This window comes from Culicoides brevitarsis, chromosome 3 (assembly GCF_036172545.1).
Source record: "Culicoides brevitarsis isolate CSIRO-B50_1 chromosome 3, AGI_CSIRO_Cbre_v1, whole genome shotgun sequence".
Lineage (NCBI taxonomy): Eukaryota > Metazoa > Arthropoda > Insecta > Diptera > Ceratopogonidae > Culicoides > Culicoides brevitarsis.
In genome coordinates, this window is record NC_087087.1 from 26,448,953 (window position 1) to 26,473,833 (window position 24,881).

At 28.1% G+C, this 24,881-nt stretch overlaps 1 protein-coding gene and 1 non-coding gene across 2 annotated transcripts; one reads left to right on the forward strand and one right to left on the reverse strand.

The window, feature by feature from the left end:
* Positions 1–314: 314 nt before the first annotated feature.
* On the reverse strand, positions 315–24,490 carry LOC134835434 (G1/S-specific cyclin-D1-like). Its single transcript, XM_063850312.1, has 5 exons — positions 24,245–24,490; positions 18,664–18,885; positions 13,112–13,286; positions 1,410–1,555; positions 315–571 (listed from the first exon to the last, which is right to left on the reverse strand). Exons 1-5 carry the CDS (start codon positions 24,488–24,490, stop codon positions 347–349), a joined length of 1,014 nt encoding a protein of 337 aa, XP_063706382.1. The 3' UTR covers positions 315–346.
* On the forward strand, positions 21,976–22,047 carry Trnam-cau (transfer RNA methionine (anticodon CAU)). Its single transcript has one exon. It is a non-coding gene; the product is annotated as a tRNA-Met (tRNA).
* Positions 24,491–24,881: the final 391 nt, after the last annotated feature.

Here is a 24,881-nt window from a genome sequence, read left to right on the forward strand (position 1 = left end):
AATCAAAGCGTATAAAATTGCCTTCCCCCAAAATCCAAAACGAAAAAAAAAATTATTTAATTTTTTTGGAATTTAATTTAATTTAAAATTATTTAGTTTAAAAAAAAATTAATTTTAATCCAGATTTTTATTTTTTTTTTATTTTATTGCATGATTATTAATTAATTATTTTATTAATTAAGAGGGTTTAGGAATTTTTGTGTTAGGGAGTTGCCTGGTCTTTTACTAAAGACATTTTTTAATATTTTTTTTTTTTAATTATTTTTATAGGAAACAATTTTTTCAGTCATTTTGACTCATATTAATAATACAAATATCCTTACGAATAAAATTTTTACAGACAACGTTAAAATTCAACGTCTTGCACATCCGTTGGCGTAACAGAATTCCGACTTTTTTCCGATGACACCGTGTAATGCATCTTTTGACTTGACGTGTTATTGTTTTCAATTGAATCGGGTGAGGATGCCGCTGCGGCAGTTGCTGATGATTCGCAATAATACAATCGCATCTGACTCTTTTGTTCGTCGAAGACATTCTCCATTTTGATCATGCATTCGTGGATGTATTCCTGCAAAAAATAAAATAAAAGAGAAGAAAAAAAAAAGTGAGAAAATTGATTGAAGAAGATTAATATCTACGGCGCGGCGTTTGTTACAATGTAACACATAACAATGGATGATCATGATTTTGCCATTAAAATCGATATCAAAAAATTTTTTGAGGTGTGAGGAAAAAAAAATTTTTTTTTTTGCCAAATAGCGTTACAACAAACACGTAAAAAGCGTCAAAAATTACGAACAAAAGAAACCCCCCAAAAGATATATAATTAATGTGTGTTCAAGTCTCTTATCCGCTGGTTTAATCATTACCAAAAAGCAATCACTTCAAAAAATTCATTAATAACAATAATTTATATCTACGCATGATTTTGAAATCGAACATGCGTATCCGCGTCTAGCTTTGTGCCAAAGTTTATGCGTAAAGACAATCGTGTTTTTTTGTTGTGTTGTCTTGTCAAGGTTTTCAAACACATTAAATTTTGCACGTCTTAATAATAAAATCAAGCAGTTCGTCTCTTCGCGGGCATGATTTTTAATTATCAAATAAATTAATCATCATTACACGTCGAAGTAACGCGGCCATGTAACGCGCAAAAAAGCACGTGTATTTACGCGTAACTAGATTACGATCGATCGGCGCAAAAACATTTTTTCGCAAATTTGGGCGGATCGAATCCCACGGTGCGTGCGTAATTGTGTGTATTGTCTACGCAGCCTGTCAATCATCATGATCATCATGAAACTCGCAATTTTTTTTTTGTTCGTTACTGTTTTTGTTGCGAAACAGCCAAATGTCAAATGTAATGAGATGTGAGACTAATTGGAAGTCGGAAATAAAATGCTTACCTGTTCGACTCCAGTCAAGTCTGTTAGCATGTCGAGGAGATGCTGGATGCTGGTGTTGGTTCGTGTGTGCCAAAAGAGACCCACGAGCGAGGCGGCGATACTTGCAGCGGCAATTGTGCTTGCGGAGTAGATGGAAAAGTAGTGTTCTGGAATGAGAAAAATATTTTTTGGGTGAGTTTTATGTTTTTTTTTTATTTATTTTTAATTTAAAAATAATAAATTTAATTTTAATTAATTTTAATTCAAAAACCTGTATTTTTTAATAATTTTAAATATATTTTTTATTTTATTAATTTTTAATATAATTTAATTTTTTTTAAATTTTAATTTTTTTTAACTTTTATTTTTTTTATTTTAATTTTTTTAAAGTTTTTATTTTTTATTTATTTTTAATTTAAAAATAATAATTTTGATTTTAATTAATTTAAATTCAATTTTTTATAAATTTCAATTTTTTTATTTTTAATTTTAATTTAAAATTAATTCTGAAAATTTTAATTTAAAATTAATTCTGAAAATTTTAATTTTTAAATTTTAATATTAATTAGGTAGTTTTTTTTTAATTTATTAATTTTTTCTGCTTATTTTAGCTTTCTGTATTTTAATTCTTTAAATTACATATATTTTGACACAAAATGGCAAAAAAAAATATTTTAAGACATCTTTCAGCTTAAAATCTACTTCAAACTAATTCAAACTAAGCATTACAAGAACTTAAAAATTTTTGAATTGCACTTGAACTTATGAAATTTAAGCTTTTTTTTAATATTTTGACTTAAAAAATCTAAATATCATTGAAAAGTGGATTAGATTTTAACTCACTATTTTTGTTAAAAGAAGAATTAATAAATAAATAAATAAAAACAAAATTAATAAAGGTCAAGTAAAATTAAAATCTTTATTTACAAAAAATAAAAAAAAAATAATTAAATAATAAAAATAAATTAATTTTTTTACGATTTAAAAAATTAAATTTTCGAAACTGAAATTTATTTTTATTATTCATTCATTTTATTTTGAATATTTTTTTTTTGTAAATTAAATTTTTTTATTTTACTTAATCTGACTTTTTCTTATGAGTTTAATTAAGAATTAATTATTTTAAGACTTTTGAGTTAATTATTCAAAGCTTTTTAATTTATAAAATATTAATTTAAAAATTTCAACTTTATTTCCGAATAATTCTTGAAACATAAAATTTAATGAAAGCCTTGAACTTTTTTATAAATTGAATTGTTAAAAGTCCTTCAAAAACCTCAAATTTAATTTTTAACATGCCAGACAAAATTTCGCATCACGGAAATATCTCAGACATAAAACTCACAAAACATCAATTAACCAATAATTACTTCAAAAAGTACCGATTTCACAAAATTTACTCAAAATATGGTAATTATTGTCTCCTCACTTCATTACAAATTCCGCACTCATATCTCACATTTCCTCCCAAAAAAAAACATTTTTTTTTAAAAGAATGCTTGCATAACAAAGTCGCGGCATCTCCCATAAGTATCCATTACATAATAATATCAACACATGACACGAAACATCAGTTGTCTACTAGTTTATGCGCCGCCGCTACCTTAGTGTTCGATCATCATCTAAATTGGCCTGAAAACTGGAAATAAAAATCCATCACACGAAATAATAATCAAAGCATAATGTTGAATGATTAATAAAACACGCACCACCTTAGAATAAATTATTATTTATTATTTCGGAATCGTCACTCGCGGAGCTAAGCTAGATAAATAACACTCGAGAATTTGTCTTCTCTCTCATTCAAGCGAAAGACGAGAACAAGAAACACGGCGAAAGTTAATGTAAAAGAGATGAAGGGATTAATAAATTCTTAATAAAAAAAATGTATGGAGTGACGTACGAATGTAAGAAAAAAAAACACGCACATAAACACGAAGAATAATTTAAAACGAAAGTCAATTGAAAATGAAAGTCTTTTAGTCTGCTGACATACTAACATAATTTTTTTTATGTTCTATGATTTTTTCTGGATTTTAAGGAATTATCGGGACTTTGTTTGGTTTAATTGAATTATTTTTTTAAAAATTAATTTAAATAAATAATTAATATTGTTTATTTTGATTTAATGTTCAATGGCGTTCGTTGCAACAGGATACCGTCTGTCTGAACGCTGTCTACCGCGCTGCAATGCAATGCAATCAGTCAGAGTACTATTTGCAAAAGCTATTTCTCTTGTGGACCTTGCAGAAAATAAAAGAAACATCATATGTGTGGTACGTGTATCGACGACGAACACAACACAAAAAAATAAAAGAACAGTCGCACAAAATGAAAATGTGGATGATCAAAAGAGAAAAAACAAAAACTCGAACCGTGAGAAATTTTAAAGGAATTTCTGTTGGCACAAATATCTCGAGTTGTGTTCTGTACGGCCTGATCCTGAATGTCTGTTCGACAACAGAAACAACAACAACAACAACAACAGTGAATACGACGACATTATAATCATATGTAAGCGCAATAAAATAAAAGTATAACAGACAGAATATGTTCCCGAAGATATCGCGAGTTATTATTACTCGTTCGTCGTCGTCGCTCGTAGAACACGGCGCATATAACACACAGATTTATTGGCTGGAGTTGCTTTCGGCAAATATCATCATAATGTATTTATATCATTGATGGATGGAATGAAATATACGCGCAGGCCAGACCTCCACACACTACTCACATTTTTTAACGATTATGAATAAAAAAAAAAAAATAATAATAAAAAAATAAAATATTAAATTTCGCATTCATATTTCTCTCTTCATTCAGTTTTGTTGCATTGTTCCAATAATAATAATAATAATCATCATTGCATCGCACATACCTAGATTCGGTCCGTAATAAAAACATCGTAAAAGTATTTCCTTTTATTGTGCGTGAGATGCGAGGAATTTGTGTAGATATGCGCGTGCTGGCATTTTACATATTATTATTATTATTATCAGTCTACATGCGATGCTAATGGATTATAAGAGGATTTTTCGCAATTATTGTCTTCGAGAGAAGCAACTGTTTCGGCTTCTAGATGCTTACTTGTAATTTCATTTTAGTCTATCTTCTTGAAGGATGTTTATATCTTTCGCTCGATTTCAACATTTCATTTTAAAAAAATTGTGGCATGAGATTTTTTAATGGTTTTGTGTTAGTTTAAGGTCTAAAGTAGTCGAAAAAGATCTAAATTCAAAATCTTGAAATAAGCTTTACGATTTTAGACATTTTTAGTGGGTTTGGGGTTCTTCAAGTGTCTCTTTGACATACCCATTCAAGCTAAAAATGACTACAAATACTGAAGCTTATTTCAAGATCTCAAATTTAGGCCTCTTTTTGTCCTAACTAACATAAAATCATCAAAAAATCTCATGCCTAATATTTTTTTGGTGAAATGTTGAAATCGAGCGATGTGAGAAGGATATAAAGATCTCATTAAATCACAAACATAATTTAAGAAGATAGACTAAAATTAAATTACAAGATGTGATCTCTAGTTCGGGGTTTTCAGAATTCATTGAATCATTTTAAGATCTTCTAAAAGAGCTAGAAGGTCTTAAAGAGATTCAATGAATTCTAATATGTCCATGTAGTCACAGATTTGATAAAATGGATTAGAGCGAACTTCAAAATCGATCTTAGAAGCTTTAAGATATTCTCACATACTTGAAATCAATTTTCAATGATTACCTTTAAAATCATTGAGAATTGTCGAGTATGTCACATCACCCGATATCAGCATTTCATCGAAAAAAATGGCATGGAATTTTTTGATGGTTTTGTATTAATTAGGCCTAAACTAGTCCAAAAAACCTAAATTCAAAATTCTGGAACGAAACGGATTTTAGATATTTTTTAGTGCATTTGGGTATATTCAAGTACCTCTTTGACATACCCGATCTCACTAAAAATGCATAGAAACACTTTGGTTCGTTCTAGAATTTTAAATTTAGGTTTTTTGGACTATTTTAGGCCTAACTAATACAAAACCATCAAAAAATCTCATGCCATTTTTTTTTCGATGAAATGCTGATATCGGGTGATGTGATGTGAGTATTGTTGAATCTTCTAAAATCGATTCTGAAATTCGCTAAAATCCATTTTGAATATACGAAGCCACTCAACGATCTCTGAATTTGCACTTTTTGTAATTCATTTAAATCAGTTTCATTGTTCAAAATCAATATCGAGCTGCAGTAGTCAATATAGGACCCATCCATGGATTTGTAAAGTATCAGTCTTGTATCTCTATCAATCTTCCTTCTATCTCGTTCAAGGATCATAAGCTTCTTGGTAGTTTTCTTAATCATTGCCTGTCTTCCAAAAGTATGCTTCTATATGCTTTATTACACATCACTTGCATCCTCTTCAAATTGGATGCTCAATTACTTACCTGACTCCTGAGATTGCCCTTCGATTTTTCTCGCAACATCGATCCAAATTACGGCACAAAGAATGATTAAAAATGTTAATAAATAACATTCAAATGAACACAATAATAATCGCATACTGCGCGAAAAATTTTTTTTTAGCCATATCATTGTATTAAATATGAATCGAACTCGGTAACAATGTAACAACAAGACATAATTAACATTGCATCGCGCCGAACGGTTGCGCGAATCAGAGATCTTAACAAAGACTCTTTTTATCTCTTTTTGTGCTGCATTTTGCGAGCGCGCGAGATAGAGAGCTACCTTCAAGGCCGTACTAATTACTGTCTGCTTTACTCTGCCCCCTTTTGCAGTTCGTTAATATTTTTTCGCATTCATTCACTCGCTCTCGAAAATTTATTACATATGCACATTTTTTTATGGAGATCCTAAATAAATGATCTTTCGTGCATATATTGCTGCTGCAAAGTCATCATCATCATCATCATCATGACAGACCAAACGTTACAAATTAATACATTTATTTCAATAAAGAGCTCCAAGAATTCTACATGTGTTATTTGACTCATCAAGCCGCACTGCAATTCTAGGACTCCGCAAGAATTCTTGATTAAAATAATGGCAGAAGTTGAATGAAAATGAACATAATAAGCACATCGGCAATAATTTGAAATTTATGATATAGATGTTTAGCAACAATGTTTAAAAATTATTTTGCATATCATTTTAATTTTTTGCTTTTCTCAGTCAAAACACGTTATTGTAAACAGCCGATTTTTTATAATTTTTCGGTGAGCTGTTTGTCAATCGATTGACCAACATCAGTGCCAAGAGAGACGGAACAGCTTGATTATTATTTCAATTATAATTAAGAACGAGACGGGGAACGATGCAATTGGAATGTCGACGATCGATCGATCGATGTTTGTTCGTATCTCGGTGCGAATTTGATTTGTTTCGTTACTTTGTTGCTTGTCTTTCTCTCGCACTCGTGTTCCCTCGGGCATTGGTTTATTAAGAAATTTCTGGCATAAAAAAACTTGTAAGAGCTAATTTATCAAGGACATGGTTTTTTTGCCGAAACTCTGTTTTTAAAAATTATATTTTAATTTTTCAACTTAAATAATTTTTTTAAAAAAATTAAATAAATTTCAAAAAAAAATTTCCCATGAAATATATGAAAAAAAAAATAAATAAAAAAAATTAATTTAATTAAATAAAAAATTATTTAGAAAATGTATTAAAATTAATTTTCAAATAAAAATAAATTTACTTGTTTAATTAAAATTAATTTAATTTTTTAAATGATTTTTTTTCATTTTAAATAAATTTAATAATTAATTTTAAATAAAAAAAAATCATTTAAAAAATTAAATTAATTTAAATTTTTAATAAAAATTTATTTTTATTCGATTATTAATTTTAATAAATTTTCTATAATTAAAAAAAAAAATTTAATTATTTAGGAAATATATTAAAATTAATCATCATAAATAAAATTAAATTTATTTATTCATTTAATTAAAATTAACTTTAATTTTTAAATGTTTTTTTTTTTTCATTTTTAATAAATTTAATAATTAATTTTAAATAAAAAAAAATCATTTAAAAAATTAATTTAAATTTTAATAAAAATTTATTTTTATTCGATTCTTAATTTTAATAAATTTTCTAAATATTTTTTTAATTGATTAAATTAAATATTTTTATTTAATTTAATTTTTTGGAAATATTTCATGGGAACCTTGTTAAAGTTAAAGTCGAAAAATCGTTTTTAATCATTAAAGATGGACAAGAGCCACATAATGCTGATTATTCCACATTACTCATTTATTTAACATTGAGCACATTTTTTCGCCGTGCGAGAGAAAACGAGTGAAGACGACGCAAAATCTTTTTGTTATGTGTATTTTTTTTGTGTTTAACCGCTTCTTATTGCTTTAACTTATTACCATCCATATAAATAATAAATGTGCGTCTCCACTATAACAAAAGAAGCGATCATCAAGTGTAATCTGATGCATTGTTTAATAAAATAAAATGAAAAATGCATGGGTGAGGCAAGGCAACAACGACGCGAAACGCAAAAGCAAGGGAGCAATAATAATGGCAATATTTACCCAAAGTAATGTTTAAAGAAAAAATTAGAATAAAATGCAATAACGTACTTGTTACTTTGGACCATCGACGAAAAAAAAAAAAAGAAACAAAAATCCGTGCAAGAAGAAGAATAAAATGGGATTGAGAGGCGCACCATTGAGTATTATTATTATTAGTATTATTATGGTGCGCGAAGAATTTTGTTAGAAAAAGAAAATAAAAGCGCAGACAGACGTGCACACATATTTCATATATTGTTATTGTTTGTTGCTTAAATTGGTTTCACCATATCACCAGCTCGCTCGCCGTTTTGTGTGTTGCCCGAGAATGTGCATATATTTGGACATTTCGGTGTGTGTTCGTAGGTATGTGAATGGAAAAAAAGGAGAGAAGAGAATTCTGGGAATTAAGGCAACTGAATAGCGGTGGAATTTCTTTCAAAATGTTATTTTTATAATTTTTTTTATGTACTTTAAGTTTCCTTTTTCTTTATAACAATATTTATGTCTGCGTGTGCATGTGTATTTGTACATGCTTTGATTTTTCTGAACTGCGCGAAGGAACTATGGCGACAAGAAGCTGATTATTATTTAAAGTGTGTGGTTTCGTACACGTCTTGCACTCGCTCTCTCTCTCGCGCGAATAATGGTACGTGCACCTCAAATTTCATTCCATTTAATTTGGTGAATTTAACATGTAACCACACATAAGTAAGTATAAGTACATAGTGCGAAGGAAAAAATCGCATTCAATTTTCCTTTTGCTTTGTTATGGAATTTCATCAGAATTTCGTCGTCGTCGACGAATTCGCGTTTTCGGCTTGTTCTATGAAATATTTCATTTTTGGAGAGTCACGAATGTGCTTTTGTCGAACAGGACAGTTAAAACTGGTTCGGAATTTTTTTTAAAGTTCATTGGTCCATGAAGATGTTTTTGAGACAATTTTCTAATACTTTTACGTCTTGTTTCTCGACCAAAAATTCAAAAATTATGGATTTGAAAGAGATTTTTTTGATAAAAATGTAAGTTAGATTCTTTTAGAAAGTCAACTTCAAATTGACTTCTTAACAGATATGATGAACTCTTTAAGGAGAGTTAACCCCTATACTCACGAGGAGTTACCCTTTGGGCGAAAAACGGGACAGATTTATCCCTCAGGAGTCAAATAAGGGATCCCTTATGGGAATTTTTTGATCTCTTAAGGGATCAATTTGTTTCGTTAAGAGTTCAGTCTGATTTCTTAAGAGATCAACATAATCCCTTTTCAAATTGGTCATCCGCAGACCCAAAAAATCTAAATCTTCTAAAGATCCTCCTGATCCATTCAAAAATATGATTCAAAATGACCTCCTTAAGGGATCAAAATAGCCTATAGAATGGATCAAGAGGATCTCTTGAAGGTTTAAATTTTTTTAGTCTAAAGATGACCAACTCAAAAGGGATCAGATTGATTCCTTAAGAGATCAGGTTGATCCCTTAGGAGTCAAATAAGAGATCAATTTGTTCCGTTAAGGGTTCAATCTGATCCTTTAGGAGATCAACCTAGTCCCCTTACGAGTTGGTCATCTTCAGACTCAAAAAATTGAAATCTTCAAGAGATCAATATGAATCAAAATGATCTCTTGAAGGAATCAAGTTGACCTTTTGAAGGAATCAAAAGGATCTCTTGAAGGTTTCAATTTATTGAGTCTGAAGATGACCAACTCGAAAAGGAATCAGGTTGATCTCTTAAGGGATCAGATTGAACCCTTAACGGAACAAATTGATCTCTTATTTGACTCCTAAGGGATCAACCTGATCTCTTAAGGGATCAATCTGATCCGTTTTTTGCCCGTTTTTTTGTCTCGTATGACCTTGAATAACAAAACCAACAATATCAAAGAAGATGAAGGACAACTAAATCAAATCTTCGTTTAGTTGTCCTTCATCCTCTCTGATATTGATGGATTCTGCTTTGGATGATTTTCATGTCAATAGAAGGATGTTCGTTACAATTTGGGTACAAAAAAGATGACGACGATCTTCGTAAATTCAGACTAAACCAAGTCTCAGTTTGGTCTGAATTTACGAAGAAGCCACCCATCCGGCGTCGTCATCTATCTCGTGCCCATATCGCACACGAACATCCTCTTTACGCAACAAACAAAACTCAATAAGGCAGAAAATTCAGTCACTTCTTCTCCTTCTTTGCATCTTCACTATAATCCATTCCGACATAAATAATACCACCGAAAAAAATATAAAAGCGCAGAAAAAAAAAACGAAGAATAAATTCATTCAATTAATTACACAAATAATAATTTGTGATGTGTGTTCGGACTTTGTTTGTTATTTGATATGTTTTGTCGTCGTTGTCTTGATTAAGAAGACTCTCTTCTCTCTTGACTTTTTTTTTGTTCTTTAAAAAATTTTTTTGTTTTTGTGCAAAAGATGAAAATCGTTTTGACATTTTTCATAACTAAATGAACATTATCGCGTTTATTATTCCTCATAAAATATTCAGAAATAACATTGTCGTCGACAACATCGCACGCAGATCTCTTTTTTTTTGTGTTCATCATATTTCTGCTGATGATGGTAATAATTAAAATTTAAGCAAAAATATAATTTTTTGTTTAAACAAACATCATGATTCAGATGTGAGCCAATTTATTTCAATTTTTCGAAACGTATACACATCCAGCATTTCCGATTTAATGATTTATTTGGAGAGGGAGACTTTAAGACTTTTTTTTTTCGAAACATAAAACAACAAATAATAATAAATAAATAAATGTTGTCATTTGCTTATGGTATAGAGAAGATTCATATACGCCCCGTTTCGACTATGGCATGTTTTGCGCGCGCTCAGAATAGAACGATGAAGCAGAAAAAAAAACACGAAAGAATTCTTTCTCAGAATCAAATGTGGCATCATGTGTCTGATTCCTGATACGATATCGGGTTAGTGGGAAATTATCAGTTCCCTAGATATTTACAACTAGAGCTACTAGACGACGTCGACGAAAGACCTTAGCTAAGGATTTCTTCAAAACATTCCAACACGTTTTCGCTTGTCTAGATTTCCGTGTATGAATTTCAAGAGGCTGGTGCGTGTTTTATGACGAGTGTGTCTTGCTTTGGCATAAAATAAACAATGACCATATTATTAGTGTCTTATAATAATATGTCAAATCATTGTTATATGCGCGAGTGCGTGAACAAATAAGAACGTGGTGCGTTTTCGAAAATCGTTACGGAAGCAGAAATTAATTGCGAATGGTTTCGATGTCTGTCTGAAATTATAAACTTGAGTTTCAGACAGACATTGAAACCATTCGCAATTAGTTTTGGTCTCCGTATGGTATGCAATGAACCTTTCATATCATTTTTTAATTTTCTATGAAATTCTTCAAATTAAAGTAAAGTTCTTTCTTCACAGAAACCTTCTCAGAGCTAAAAGTGACACATTTCAAAAAACCCTAAAGAGATTCGTGAAGCAAATCTTGAGTTATAGCATGTCAAAGTTTGAATGGATTTTCACCTTGAATTGACCTTGAAAATCCATACGAACTTTGTAACGCTATAACTCAAGTTTTATTTGTCGAATCTCTTTGAGGTTTTTTGAAATGTGTCCTATTTAGCTCTGAGAAGGTTTCTGTGTAGTAAAAAATTAGAAAATAAAGAAGAAATTCATAGAAATTTAAAAATTGAAATGTAAGGTTCATTGCATATCCACGAGTTCTTTAATGGCGTATTCAATTAGTTATTTTTTCTTAATGTATCGCAAGGGGCATTCAACAAATTTTATTATTTCAGAGAAAATTCTATTTTCAGCGTTTAAAATGATTCAGTTCGTATCAAGGGCGGATTTAGAGGGCTTTCAGCGGACCACGAAGGGGGTGCAAATTTATATAAAATCACCTTTTTTGTTAAATTTTGTGTCATTTTTGTGATTTTTAGTGCTTTTTAAGTTTCAAAGGGGGGTGCAATTGCCCCCCACTCCTCTTGATCTGCCCTTGGCTCGTATCCAACGAAATCATCAAATTGGATTCGAATAAATCGAACAAAACGCGCTTTCGTGTCACATTTTGACACGTCTCAAAATGTTTATTTCATTATTATTAATGTATAGAAATGCGAATTAATTTATGTTTCAAGGTTATGTTCCAATAAATGCCTTGTAAATACATCTGGTTATTAATACAAGATATTCCTCATGTGGTACTGTATTTTAATTATGGACTGCTTTTTTTGTTGCTGCTGCTGCTGCCTCTTTAGTTTTTTTTTCTCTCATATTGCATTACATTATATGAAAAGTCCACATTGTAGGGAACTTTTTTTTTTAAATGGTTATCGATACCGATTGGTTAAAACTGCATTTTTACAACAATATAAACATAAATACCAATCAAAGTAAGGAATTCCAATACCATCAAGTACATGCCTAGCAATTTATGGCTTTGTTACTTATTCCTTTTGCAATTATAATTATTTTGATGTGATTGTTGTAAAATTGTCACGAATATTTATGATATTTGTTGTTAACTTTTTTTTCCCTTTTCTTAAGGCATGAAGCCTTTTCTATAAAAAAGGGAAAAAAATGTTAATTAACATAAAGCAAGAGAGAGAGAAACAACGCTCCATATAAATCGCAGCTACTCTATTTAATATTCTGTAGCAATGACATCTAACCTTGCACTTATTGATGAACAACCGAGCGCGAAACAACAACTTCAGACACGTACAACTTGATTCCTGGCAACGTATAAATCATTCCTTGAAAGCATTCGCTTAAAAAAAAATTTAACAAAAAAAAAAAAAAAACAGACGAAAAATTATGTTAACGCCTCCCTTTTAATGAAATAATACATTCGACTGCTATTTGCCAGTTTTTTGCCAGTTATCAGTATAAAAATACACTTTCACACACAGAAAGCCTCTGCGACTTTACATGCATCGCATATAATATAGTAGCGGAAGCCTTTTGTTCTTATCTTCTGTATATCTTATACTTCGATTATTTTAACTTTTTTTTTGCATGTCTCTCGTTTTACTTTTTGCCTGCCTGCTCAGCAAGCCAATTATTATTATTATTATTGCATATCGTTCCGCTGAGCGCTGAGATTCTCCGCGATCGCTCTCAATATGTATAAATGAATAATTTGCATGCGAAAAAAAGTACAGAAAAAAAACTTTAACACTTACCTCTTGCTGCTAATGAAATGAATGCCTGAGCATGTTTACGCAACTTTTCGATTTCTATGTCTGGACACTTTGCACTCTTAATTGGTAATTTGGATAAAAGTAAATGTAGAAAATCCAGGGGTGTTACTGTCGATAAATCCCATTTAAGTAAACTTAACACTAAGAGTTCCATTTGCTGAAAAAAAAAAAAAAAAAAAAATCGGTGAGAATTTTTTTTTTAGTTTATCAAAATAATCGGATGAAACTTGATACATTTTTAACCTTTTTTTTATTAATTTATTTTTCGTGTGTTAGAAAAAAATTAAGAAGAATTGAGACGCAAAATTCTAAATTGCCACCCAGTGGGACGAAAAAACTTTTTTTAAGGCCCTGAGGTTTTAAAAATAAAGCCCTCCAACTATTACATAGAAATTTTATAAAATTTTTATTTTTTTGAAAAAAAAATTTTTTTTTAATTTTTTTCAATAAAAATAAAAATTTCTAAATTTCTCTATGTAAAATTTAGAGGGCCTTATTTTCAAGACTCCAGGGTCTTATATAAGGTAATTTTTTCCCACTGGGCAACTTTTTAAGCTTCTTTTGTTTAATTTTCTTAAAAAAGGCTGAAACTTCCGCTTAATAAATTTCAAGTCCCTTTCCCAAGGTAAACTCTTATCTTCACGCTAAATAAAGTGATTCTAATCTCCCTTACTTAGTATTATTTTGTGATAATACAATCAAGGTTATTATTAATAATAATTATTCATCATATTCAATTTATAGACACATCAACGAGGCACACTTTCTTCAAACAAAAAATTAAAGCGCCATTCATTCCAGTTATCTTTATTATGATTGTCTATCATAATGCACATGAGGAAATGTCTCTACTGGCTGAAGTAGGTCTTGAAAACCAATATTTGATCAACAACAATGTAGAGAATGCACTTATTGTTGTATTTATATGGAAAAGTTATGGAACGATAAGATTATCGCTTATTTTTTAACGCGCCTTGGCAATTCTTACCTGTGCGTTAAATAACTGTTTTTAAAGGTAATAGGAAGGTTCAAATTGAGTGCACACACTTGATTAATAATATTTCTAAAAAAAAATATAGAAATGGAGCAATTCTTATCGCAAACAAACTTACGTCATACACCTACGTTTTGTCGCCTTTCATAAGAAAAACAGTCTGCTGATAATGTTTCATTTCGCAAAATCACTTTTTTTTTTAAATTTTTAATGAATGAATGAATTGACATTTCAAATCAGCTGGTTTTTTCGAGTCGCGGTCATATGTTACAAAGGAAGTTTATTCATACATTTTATATACATTGTTAATCTTTTTTTCATATATATAACATATATTATAATTTTATTGTATATATTATTCAAATATTATCTCCTTTGCTACCCATACAGCTATTTATTAATGAATTTGTTTATTATGTTAATGATTATTTCATTTTTTGTTTTATGTTCTATTCCTATAACTGACTTTCGGTGTGCAAACCAAGAACAAATGAAGAACATTATGAGAAGAATTTCTTGACCATTTAACGGGTTTTTCTTTGGGTGCTAAAGATATAAGTTATGATACGTGAAATGTGATTAACATAAATTAAAGAAGATACTTTGGTTTATTGATAATAAAACATGTTTGATAAAAAGAAATGTTAGAACAAAACCGTGATAAAGAAGAAAATTATGGAAAATATATAAAAATTTACAGTTATTAATGATTTTAGATTTTTTTAAAGTAAATAAATGCAAAATTTATATGATGTTATGTTATATAATTTTTTAAAAAATTTTATACATTTAATTTTTTTTTAAAATATATAATAAATAATATTTTTTAAATAAATAAAAAAAAAATAATTAATAAATTTATTAAATAAATATTATTTTATCATTAAAATAACTTAAAATTTTATAAAATAAATTTTTATACATTTTATTTTTTTAAAATATATAATAAATAATATTTATAAAAAAAATTAAAAAATATAATAATAAATTTATAAAATAATTATTATTTTATCATTAATAATAACTATAAAATAAAATAATATATTATAATTTTATATAAATATATATATTTATAATATAATATTTAATTTTATTTATAACATATTAAATTATATAAAGCACTTTTTAATTAAAAAATAAAAATTTAGGTTATTTATAATATAACATTAAATTATAAAATTTTGCATTTTTTACTTAAAAAATAATTAAATAATATCATGGGTTATTATAATTATTATAATTATATAATAATTATATAATTTATTTATAACATTATTATTAATTTTTATTATAATATAATAAAATATATAAAATAAACATTTATATTATAATATATAATTAATAAAATAATAATTATATAATAAATAATAATATCAATAACATTTTTAATATTATGTATTAATATAAAAACTTGAATGTTTTAGATTTTATTTTAAATAAATAAAATTAACTTATATAATTTTTATATTTTTTATTAAAAAAACATAAATAATTAATATAAGTTAATAATGTTATTATAATATAATATTATTACAACTGGTTAAATAAAATATAATAATATTAATTAAATTTTTATTAAAGTTAATAATTATTATAATATAATATTATACAACCACATATAATATATATTATTAATATTATCATTATATATGATATAATATATATAATATATTTAATTTAAATTTATTAAATTAAATACACGTTTTAATACATATATAAATTATCATTTTTAGCCAAAATCAAAGGATAAGCCTCAAGTAAAAAAAAAAAACAAGAAAAAAGCCACCTCGTTGCAATATTGGTCGTTTCGGACCGAATGGTCAGTCAAGGAACAGGCATGGAGAACACACAAATTGCTAAAAAAAAAATCAAGGTATACATATAAATCTCCATATACAACTCGCTTCGCATAACCGACTCGTTTAAAACTATATATATGTATAATAATGCCTTTGCACATAAATATCGAAAAAAGGTTTTTAAATTTTTATGAATGAATGAATGAAGAGTTAAAAAAAAATTAAAGGTTTACATAGAACGTCAGACAGACACGTAGCTACGTACGAATGTACAAAGAAAAGGAACACACATTGAGAAACTTGTTTATACAACATGTGTACATATATTCGTTATGTATATATGTGGATTTTTTGTGTCCGTGTCTTTTAAATTCTTTCTTTATGTTTTCGCATCTACGTTCCCGTGTAGCGTACGTACAAGGATATTTAAAAAAGTGCGCAATCCAAAAAGATATATATTATTTTGTGCTGTTGTTGTACTTTACCATGTTTGCACATTCTTTCGTTAGTGTCTGCTTCGGTATTTATTTTAATTTTTCTTTGCACATACACAGCAATCCTCGCAACATACATGGATGGAATTCTTACACAAAACAAAAAATCTAGATTAAATCAAACTTTTTGCAGGTAGGTTCTCTCCGTGTATGTTTCTTTTTTTTTTGGATATTGATTTCAAATTGTTTTAATTTATTTCTTACTTTGTGAAATTCCTTGGAAATTGCAATGATCGAGAAAGAGACGAAAATTGCATCCAGACAAACGGTTCTATGCTTAATTAAATCCGTTTCCTCTGTTTCCTGTCTCGCACTTCTCTCAAATTTTTCGCGTTTATTGCCATTTATTATTATGATCTACATCCGAAATTTTTATATTTTTTTTTCTGTATGCGCCACGCGGTTAAATTATGACTTTCAAATGTTGTTCGGAGATCATCAAGTGTGTGAGTGCAAAAAAAATGCATACAATAATAAACAAACTAACAACAATGGATACACGGAGAGCCGTCAAAATGTGTATTTAAGATAAAAATGAACATAGAAATGTACAAGGACCACAGTCGTCGACGACGACAACTGACGTGCACGTTTTTTTTTTGCATCAAGTCGTCGCTTGTTTATATATACTACTTCCTGTCGAGCTTAATATTTTTTTGTTTGCGAGAATTTTGCTCTAATTTAATTGCTTGAAGATGATGCGCATTCATTCATGCAACGGAATGCTTTCGAGTGAAAGTTTCGTGGTGTGAGTGAGTCTATTATATTTTATTTGCTTTTCTTGTTAGCGCCGCTTCTAATGAAACATGATAACTTTTCGAGATTTACCTAACAAACTGTGGGAGAATGTGAGGATAGATAATAAAAAAGAAAAAAAAATAATTTTTGGCATGAAAAAAAAATGTGGACCGCAATTCTAAGAATCTGTTCAAAAATTTTTATTGTACATATATGCACGTATAGATAGATACGTATGTTTAGAGGTACACTTTTTTTTATCTTTCTTTTGTTGTTATTTCTCCGATATTCTTTCTTTCTTTGCACTGCCTTTCATGAATATCTCTCTTCTCACATAAATGCACGTTTTTTAACGGACAAACATTGCTGTGTTGTTTGACTTTTAAATGCATTTTGATTCCATTTAACAAAAAAAGGGACTTTAAAAACACACACCGACACTCGAATGAATGGGCAATGTGCGTCGACCTCGTTAGTGTCCCTTTTTCCACGTAAGTCATTAGTGACGCTCATCTTTAAATTTGTATCGCTCTACGTGATTTTTATTAATTAATTAAGTTTTTTTCTTTAATTAACCAGGCGTCTCCATTTTAATTCGCGAATCAATTTGAAGACTTAATTTCTTCTGATTCTTCTTTAATTGTAATTTGAGGTAAAAAGCTTTGAAAAATTTTCAAAATGTGCATTGGGTCAAAATTCACATGAAATGAAATTATAGAATGTTCATTGGGTCAATTTAATCACTTATCGAAATTGACCCAATAAACATTTTTAATATATTGAAAGCTTCAAATTTCGACCCAATACATATTTTATTTTTTTTTTACTTAATTCACATTAATTCATCCATTTGTAAATTTTGACCCAATGCACATTGAAGTTGTTAAAAATGACCCATGCACATTTTGAAAATACAAAAATTTGAAAATTTTTAAAATGTGCATTGGGTCAAAAATTTTAAATGTGCATTGGGTCAAAATTTACATGAAATGAAATTATAAAATGTTCATTGGGTCAATTTAATCACTTAACGAAATTGACCCAATGAACATTTTTAATATATTGAAAGCTTCAAATTTCGACCCAATACACATTTTGAATTTTTTTACCTCATAAACATTTAAAATTTTTGCCCAATGCACATTTTGAATTGTTAAATATGCAAAAAAATTTTCAAAATGTGCATTGGGTCAAAAATTTTTGAATGAAAACCTTCAAGTCGTTCATCTAAACCTAAAAAGTTTCGATACCTTCGAACGAAATGAAGTTCAGTTGGAAGGTATCGGAAGCTTTTTTAGGTTTAGATAAACGATTTGAAAAACTGTTGTTTAAAAATTTCAAGTGACATCTCAGTTGTTTGTTACTATGTAATAATTATTCAAAATAGTTTGGCAATTAAAATTGTTTTTTAGTAAATTTAAATAAAATTCATCTAATCTACTTTTTCCAATCTTAAACGTCAGTCAATTAAGTTTTTGTTCTGTTTAAAAAATTTAAAAAAATACTTACAATTAAATCTTTTTTCGTAATACTATTGTCTGTGTAGAAGACGAGAAGTTTCACTGGCAATGCCCGACAACTCGGCTCTCTCAGTTTGGAAGCGAGTAACAGGCATGTCGCTGCGAGCAGCTGCAGATGCGTTTTTCTGATCGAGCGGATACTTAAAAAGCGATCCATGTAATTCAGTGTCAATATTGACACTTCCTCCTGACATTTTTGTTCATCGCAGATCTGTAAAGAAAATAAAAAAAAAAGCACAAAGTTAAAAAAAAATAAATATTTGCGAATGCGCAGATAAGAGAGGAGCATGAACGGACGTACGCATTATCAATTTGCACCAAATATGAAAAAGAAAAAATATAACAGAGTTTATATTAAAATGACACACAAAAGTATATTTTTAGTCCGGATATAAAAGGTCGAGTACCCCTTTACTCGCGACGACGACGACGACGACAACGAACGATTCTCTTTTTTTTTTTTTTTTTGACAATGTTTTTTATTGTCTCTTTTTTATGCGAAGTGGAAGTTTTCTTTATTATTTATGACGATGATCCGGATGATGATCATGATGTTAGAATTAGTCGCAAAATCATGCGAAAAAATTTTGCTCTTTTTTTGTCGGCAGAAAGGTGTTAAACAAATATTTTTGCAAATATTGAAAGAATTTTAAGACGATAAAAATTTCATCTCTTAAAAAAATTTTCAAAGCAAAAAAAAAAACTAACCTTTGAAAATCTGCTTCAAAATAACTTATCTTATCACTCTATCTAATTTTTTTTTTGGAGCATTGTCAAATTATATATTTCTCTATATCAACAAAAAAAAATTTGAGGGTATTTAAAAATTGTTTAAAGTTCCCATCATTAACTGATAAGGAAGTCAAAAAATTTTAAACTATTCAAATGTTAATGAACTTTTTTCGTAAATAATAAGAAGAGCTTTACAAAATTAGCGAAAACTTCTTTAATCGCTTTTCGAGGCGAAAATTTTTAAAATGTGCTTTGGGTCAAAAATTTTAAATGTGCATTGGGCTCAAATTTTATATGAGATGAAAATATGAAATGTTCATTGGGTCAATTAAATCACGTGACTTAATTGACCCAATGCATATTTTCATCAAATTTAAGCTTTGAACTTTAACCCAATGCACATTTTGAATTTTTGACCCAATGCACATTTCAAGTAAAATTCGTAATTTTAATAATTTTTTTTAGAAATTCTGAATAAATTATCAGTTAAATGAACTTTTTTCCATAAAAAACGTGATAAAATTTGCATAAAATTTCCTTCAAAAATTCGCGAGAAATTATCAAACGTGATAAGACTCGCGAAAAAAAAAACTTTTTATTTAAAATTCCCCCGAGCTAATCACTGTAATCACAACAAACATGTAAGTATCAACAAAAGTGCGTAACATGCGTAACGTTTAAATAGCCAAACACACAAAAAGAGAGATAACAATAGAAATTTCGAGTTGATAGCTAGAATAAACGAGAGTTTAACGACCTCATGTCGCGCAATTGTATCAATTTAAATTGGCGAGTTATTTAAATTTCTTTCGCTATATTTTTGATGATTCTATTAATAAATTAACATGTTAACAGTCTCTGTTATTGTTTTGAATATACATGGCACCAGAATTTTTTTTCAAGGGAAGTGCGTGAGTTTTGTGTTCCAAATAGTAATAAAAAAATTTGCACACGCACAAAATGTGTGTACGCAAATTTTTTTATTAAATAACTCAATCAACGAAAAAAAAATTCCCTTCAGGGTTTCGAGTAATTTAAAAATATGCGATTGGTATGGCACGCATTTTTCTTATTATTAAACTCTATTGAATATTACAGCGATTACTATGCGGGAAAGGATTGTCCAACAACGTCGCAAAACGTGATTTATATAACTTTGTGCAAAAATTGTGCGTAATTTATGATCAATTTTATGGCACAAACACACATGGGTACAATGGAATGGTTAACGAGTTCAATGTCTCTGCCGAATTTTTTTTTTATTTGTTTCGTGCGAGATGATCAAACTCTAACGCCGTAGATGGATTCGCGAATTCGCAATAATCTAAATCTATCAACAACACCCCAAAAAATGTTAATGACAAGAATTTGTGTTTATGGACAATTTGTAAAAAAAAAATAATATTTTGAGATTTAAAGATACAAATCCTCCCACATTATCGATCCATCGAGTATTGTGACAAAGTTTTTCAAGAGCACTAAAGTACATTGACTGAATAATAGCATAAACTTAATTAATAAGCATTTTGTTCATTTTTTGTTGTTTTAAAGTTCTCGACGACGACGGTCAATGGACAAAAAATTAAATTAACAAGTTTTTCGCTTCGGTAGGTTTACTCCATACAGTGATGGATCTACCACAAAAAATTCTGTAGAACAAAATTTTTTAAAATTTGCCCTAAAATACCTCTTCAAGCTTTAAATCTTATCCAATTAATTCAAACCAAGCAATTTTTATAAAAAAATATTTTTTTAAGTTAAAAAAAATTTAAATCCATCCAGTAGCGATAAAATTATTACTTTATTATAATTGTTCATGTGAAACTAGCCATTTAAATTTTAAAAAACCCAAAATAATAATATTTTTTTTTTAAACAAAGCACTTGACATCATTCATATGCGGATGATGAAATTTCATTGCTTGCCAATTTTTTACAGATCATTTTTTTTTTTGAACAAAACGCTTACTAGACAAACAAACAACACTCTCTGGGAGAGGTGCTAATTCTTAGTTGTCTAAACAGCTAAATAACTAAACATGTTTGTCGTTTCGGATCGAGTCGGGTATAAAAGGTTCGGTAAGGCCAATACAGGTTTGCGATAGTTTAACTGTCTCAATGTCGTTCGTCGTCGTTTTTCGATTGCGTACGCCGCCTCTTTTATGTAATTTTTTTTTCGGCGATTCGTGCGACGAAACATGTCAAAATATTATTGATTAATGTTAACTATGGATGATTTTTTTTTTTTTTTGGTTCAAATCGCAAATTGGTACCGAAAGGATCGCGAAACCTTTAATTAGCAGCGATCGGACAAGATTAGGCATTTTAATTAACAACCGGATTAGGTTTCCGCAACTGTTATCTAATGACTTTTTTTTTTTTTGGTTTGATGACTTTGGACCTCCCGCAACAATCTGAAGTTTATCAATTTTTGGTTTTATTAAAGTGTTTTTGAGGTCAAGAACTTTGCAACGACGATAAGACATAGGAAAAAATTCGCATGTTTATTGTTTTTGTCTCTGCTTTTTTTTCAAGGTGTTTATTGAAATTTATGAAAATTTATGTCAACTGCCTCGATAGTTCAGTGGCAGAACGTTAGTCTCATAATCTAAAGGTCCTCAGTTCGATCCTGAGTCGGGGCAGATTTTTTTTCATGAGAATTTTTCAAGTAACTCAGAAAAAGTGTTTTACAGGGTTGCCAAAAATCTAAAAAAAATATTTTTTATGATGTTTTTGATCGATTTTTTGAATGTTTTTGATGCAAAATGAAAATTTTGAGGAATAATTTTCGTTTTGCATCAAAAACAATCAAAAAATCGATCAAATAATGAAATTTGTGAATTTTGGCAACCCTGATTTTTAATATTTTTGATCGATTTTTTGATTGTTTTTGATGCAAAATGAAAATTTTCGAATAATTTTCGTTTTGCATCAAAAACAATCAAAAAATCGATCAAATAATGAAATTTGTGAATTTTGGCAACCCTGTATTAAATTTTTTTCCTCACTTGTAAGAGAAAAAATTAAACTAAAAGTGAATTTTGTCAAATTTTATTTTGAGATTCTAAGTAGAATGAAATTCAAAACTTTTGCTTTCCTACGTAGAACAAAAAGAAAAACAAAATGCGCAGACAATGACCGTCTTTCATAACATTATAATAATTGAATGTATTTTAAAAAAAAAAGGCATTTAAAACAAAAACAAAAATATCGTAAACTAATCTAATTATTCGACAAAAAAAAATAACACAAAACGTATAGAAAAAAGCAATCAAGACAAAAAAGGGCATTGATCGACCATGAAAACGTTTTTGTAGTCATGTACCTATCTAAGCTTCGGCGACGACGACAAAAAAATCAAATGGTAGCTAGAAGTTGTTCATATATAAATGTTAAATATTATTATTTTTATTTATTTATTTAAATGTACGAAAAATTTAAAGTGTTCAGAAGGTGAATGAATTTCGAACGCAAGCATGACGCTCAAATTATCACTCTTTTTAAAGCATTTAAACTCTTTTTTCCTCACAATTTTTGTAATTATGTCATCATGCGAGAACTTTAATAATAAACACGCAAGACCTATTTCCAATCATCATCATCATCGACAGCAGCTAGCGAGACATTATGTTGATACAGCTGCTCTTCAGGGTATTTAAACGACTCGACGCGCGGCGACTTGATGGCATGTCACGGCAATTGATCACGTATCAAAGAGAAAACTTGTAAGTATTTATGTTTCACAAGGAGCTTTTTCCTTATCATTTTTCGACGCATTTTATATAAAAAAAAATAAATTATTATTACAAATACGATTATCAATAAATTATAAGTGTGAGACTCATTTGTACAATAATTGTACATACAATGTGATTATCATCGCATACAATGTCCAACACACGTACGTAGAAAAATTTTAATATTAACTTCATATTATTATTATTATTATATATTTATATGATGTTTCCGGTATGATTCTTTCGACACTTTTTTTGACATTTTTCTATATAGTCAAAAAATGATTGGTTTTTCGGTAAATAGTCAAATACCGAAATACCTCGGCAATTATTATTTTATTACATTTTAAGGTGAATTTTTAATTTTCAAAAATTTAACAAAGATATTGATTGTCTCCGACGTGACGGATTATTTGACAACTTTACGTGCTATTGAGTTTCACACGTGTTAATATTTGAACAGGAGATCTCTCTTTTTTCTGCGTAAAACATTTTTTTTTATTTTTTTTCCCGTAAAAAAATTATTACAAATGATTTCTAAAAATATTTATATAATTTTATAATTTTTTTTTTTTATCAATTATTTTTGAAAATAATTTTAATTAAAAATTTTAAAATAATTTAAATTAAAAATTTTTATATAATTTTGATTAAAAATTTTAACATAAATATTTTTTTTATAAATTAAAATAATTTTAAACATGTAAATTAAAATAAAATTTAATTTAAAATTAAAAAAAAAAATAATTTGATAAATAAAAGTAATTATAAAAATGTAAATTAAAATTAAATTTAATTTAAAATTTGAAAAAAAAATCAATTAAAATTTAATTTAAATTACAAATTTGGAATTCAATTAAAATAATTATAAATTAACTATAATTAAATAATTATAAATTAAATTATTTATTTAAATTATTTTAAAAAATTAATTTATTTAATTATAAGAAATTAAATTTAAAATTAAAAAATTTAATAAAAAAAAAATTTTAAATTCATGTAATTTTTTTCTTTTAAATAGACCAAATTACATAAATTTAACTTAAAAATTAATTTAATTAAAAAAAAAGAATAATTCAAAATAAAAAGAAGTAAAACTTACCTCAATTACCCATTCAGCAACCATTTTTCTCATTTTGGGTGTAATTTCTTTTTGGACTGTATTAAAATAGGAACATCCTGAGGTATGTTTATCCTCGCGATTAAGTAAATTCTGTAAGCATCTGTCATCCAGCAAGGCTGAATCTTCAATCGCTTTATGTACATAATTATTTCCGTTACCGGTAGTTGTTGTACTAAAATCACTACTATCACTTAAATTTACAACTTCATTGCAAATAAGATCCATGTTCATTTTTAAATATTTTTTCAAAAATATTAATAATTAATTAATATTAATTATTTTTTTTTCTAGTTCAGTTTTTTCTTTAGTTTTTTTATTTATTTATTTTTAGGAATCATTTAAAAAATTTTCTTAAATTTTACAACCGGCTTTTTTCTCACTTATATTATATTATTGTGTAATACTGAACCCGAAGTTTTTTAAAAAATATATGTTTTATATATTTTTTTTGAATTCACAATTATTTATTATATTCACATGCGGCTAAAAATATTTTTTTTTATTTATAGATATAATTTTTGTGTTATCTATTTTCAATGTTTTAGTTTTTTTTTTAAATTAAAAAAAATGATGATGTTGATAATAATTTTTTGTTGTGACAGTGAACCATTGCTAC

What these genes read in the sequence shown, in the direction of transcription:
- LOC134835434 (XM_063850312.1), bottom strand. Translation starts at nt 24,490, where the DNA reads ATGGATCTTATTTGCAATGAAGTTGTAAATTTAAGTGATAGTAGTGAT. An exon ending in TTGCTGAATGGGTAATTGAG is followed by an intron (nt 18,886 to 24,244) that starts GTAAGTTTTACT and finishes TTTTCTTTACAG; the next exon opens with ATCTGCGATGAACAAAAATG. An exon ending in ACTTGACTGGAGTCGAACAG is followed by an intron (nt 572 to 1,409) that starts GTAAGCATTTTA and finishes TATTTTTTGCAG; the next exon opens with GAATACATCCACGAATGCAT.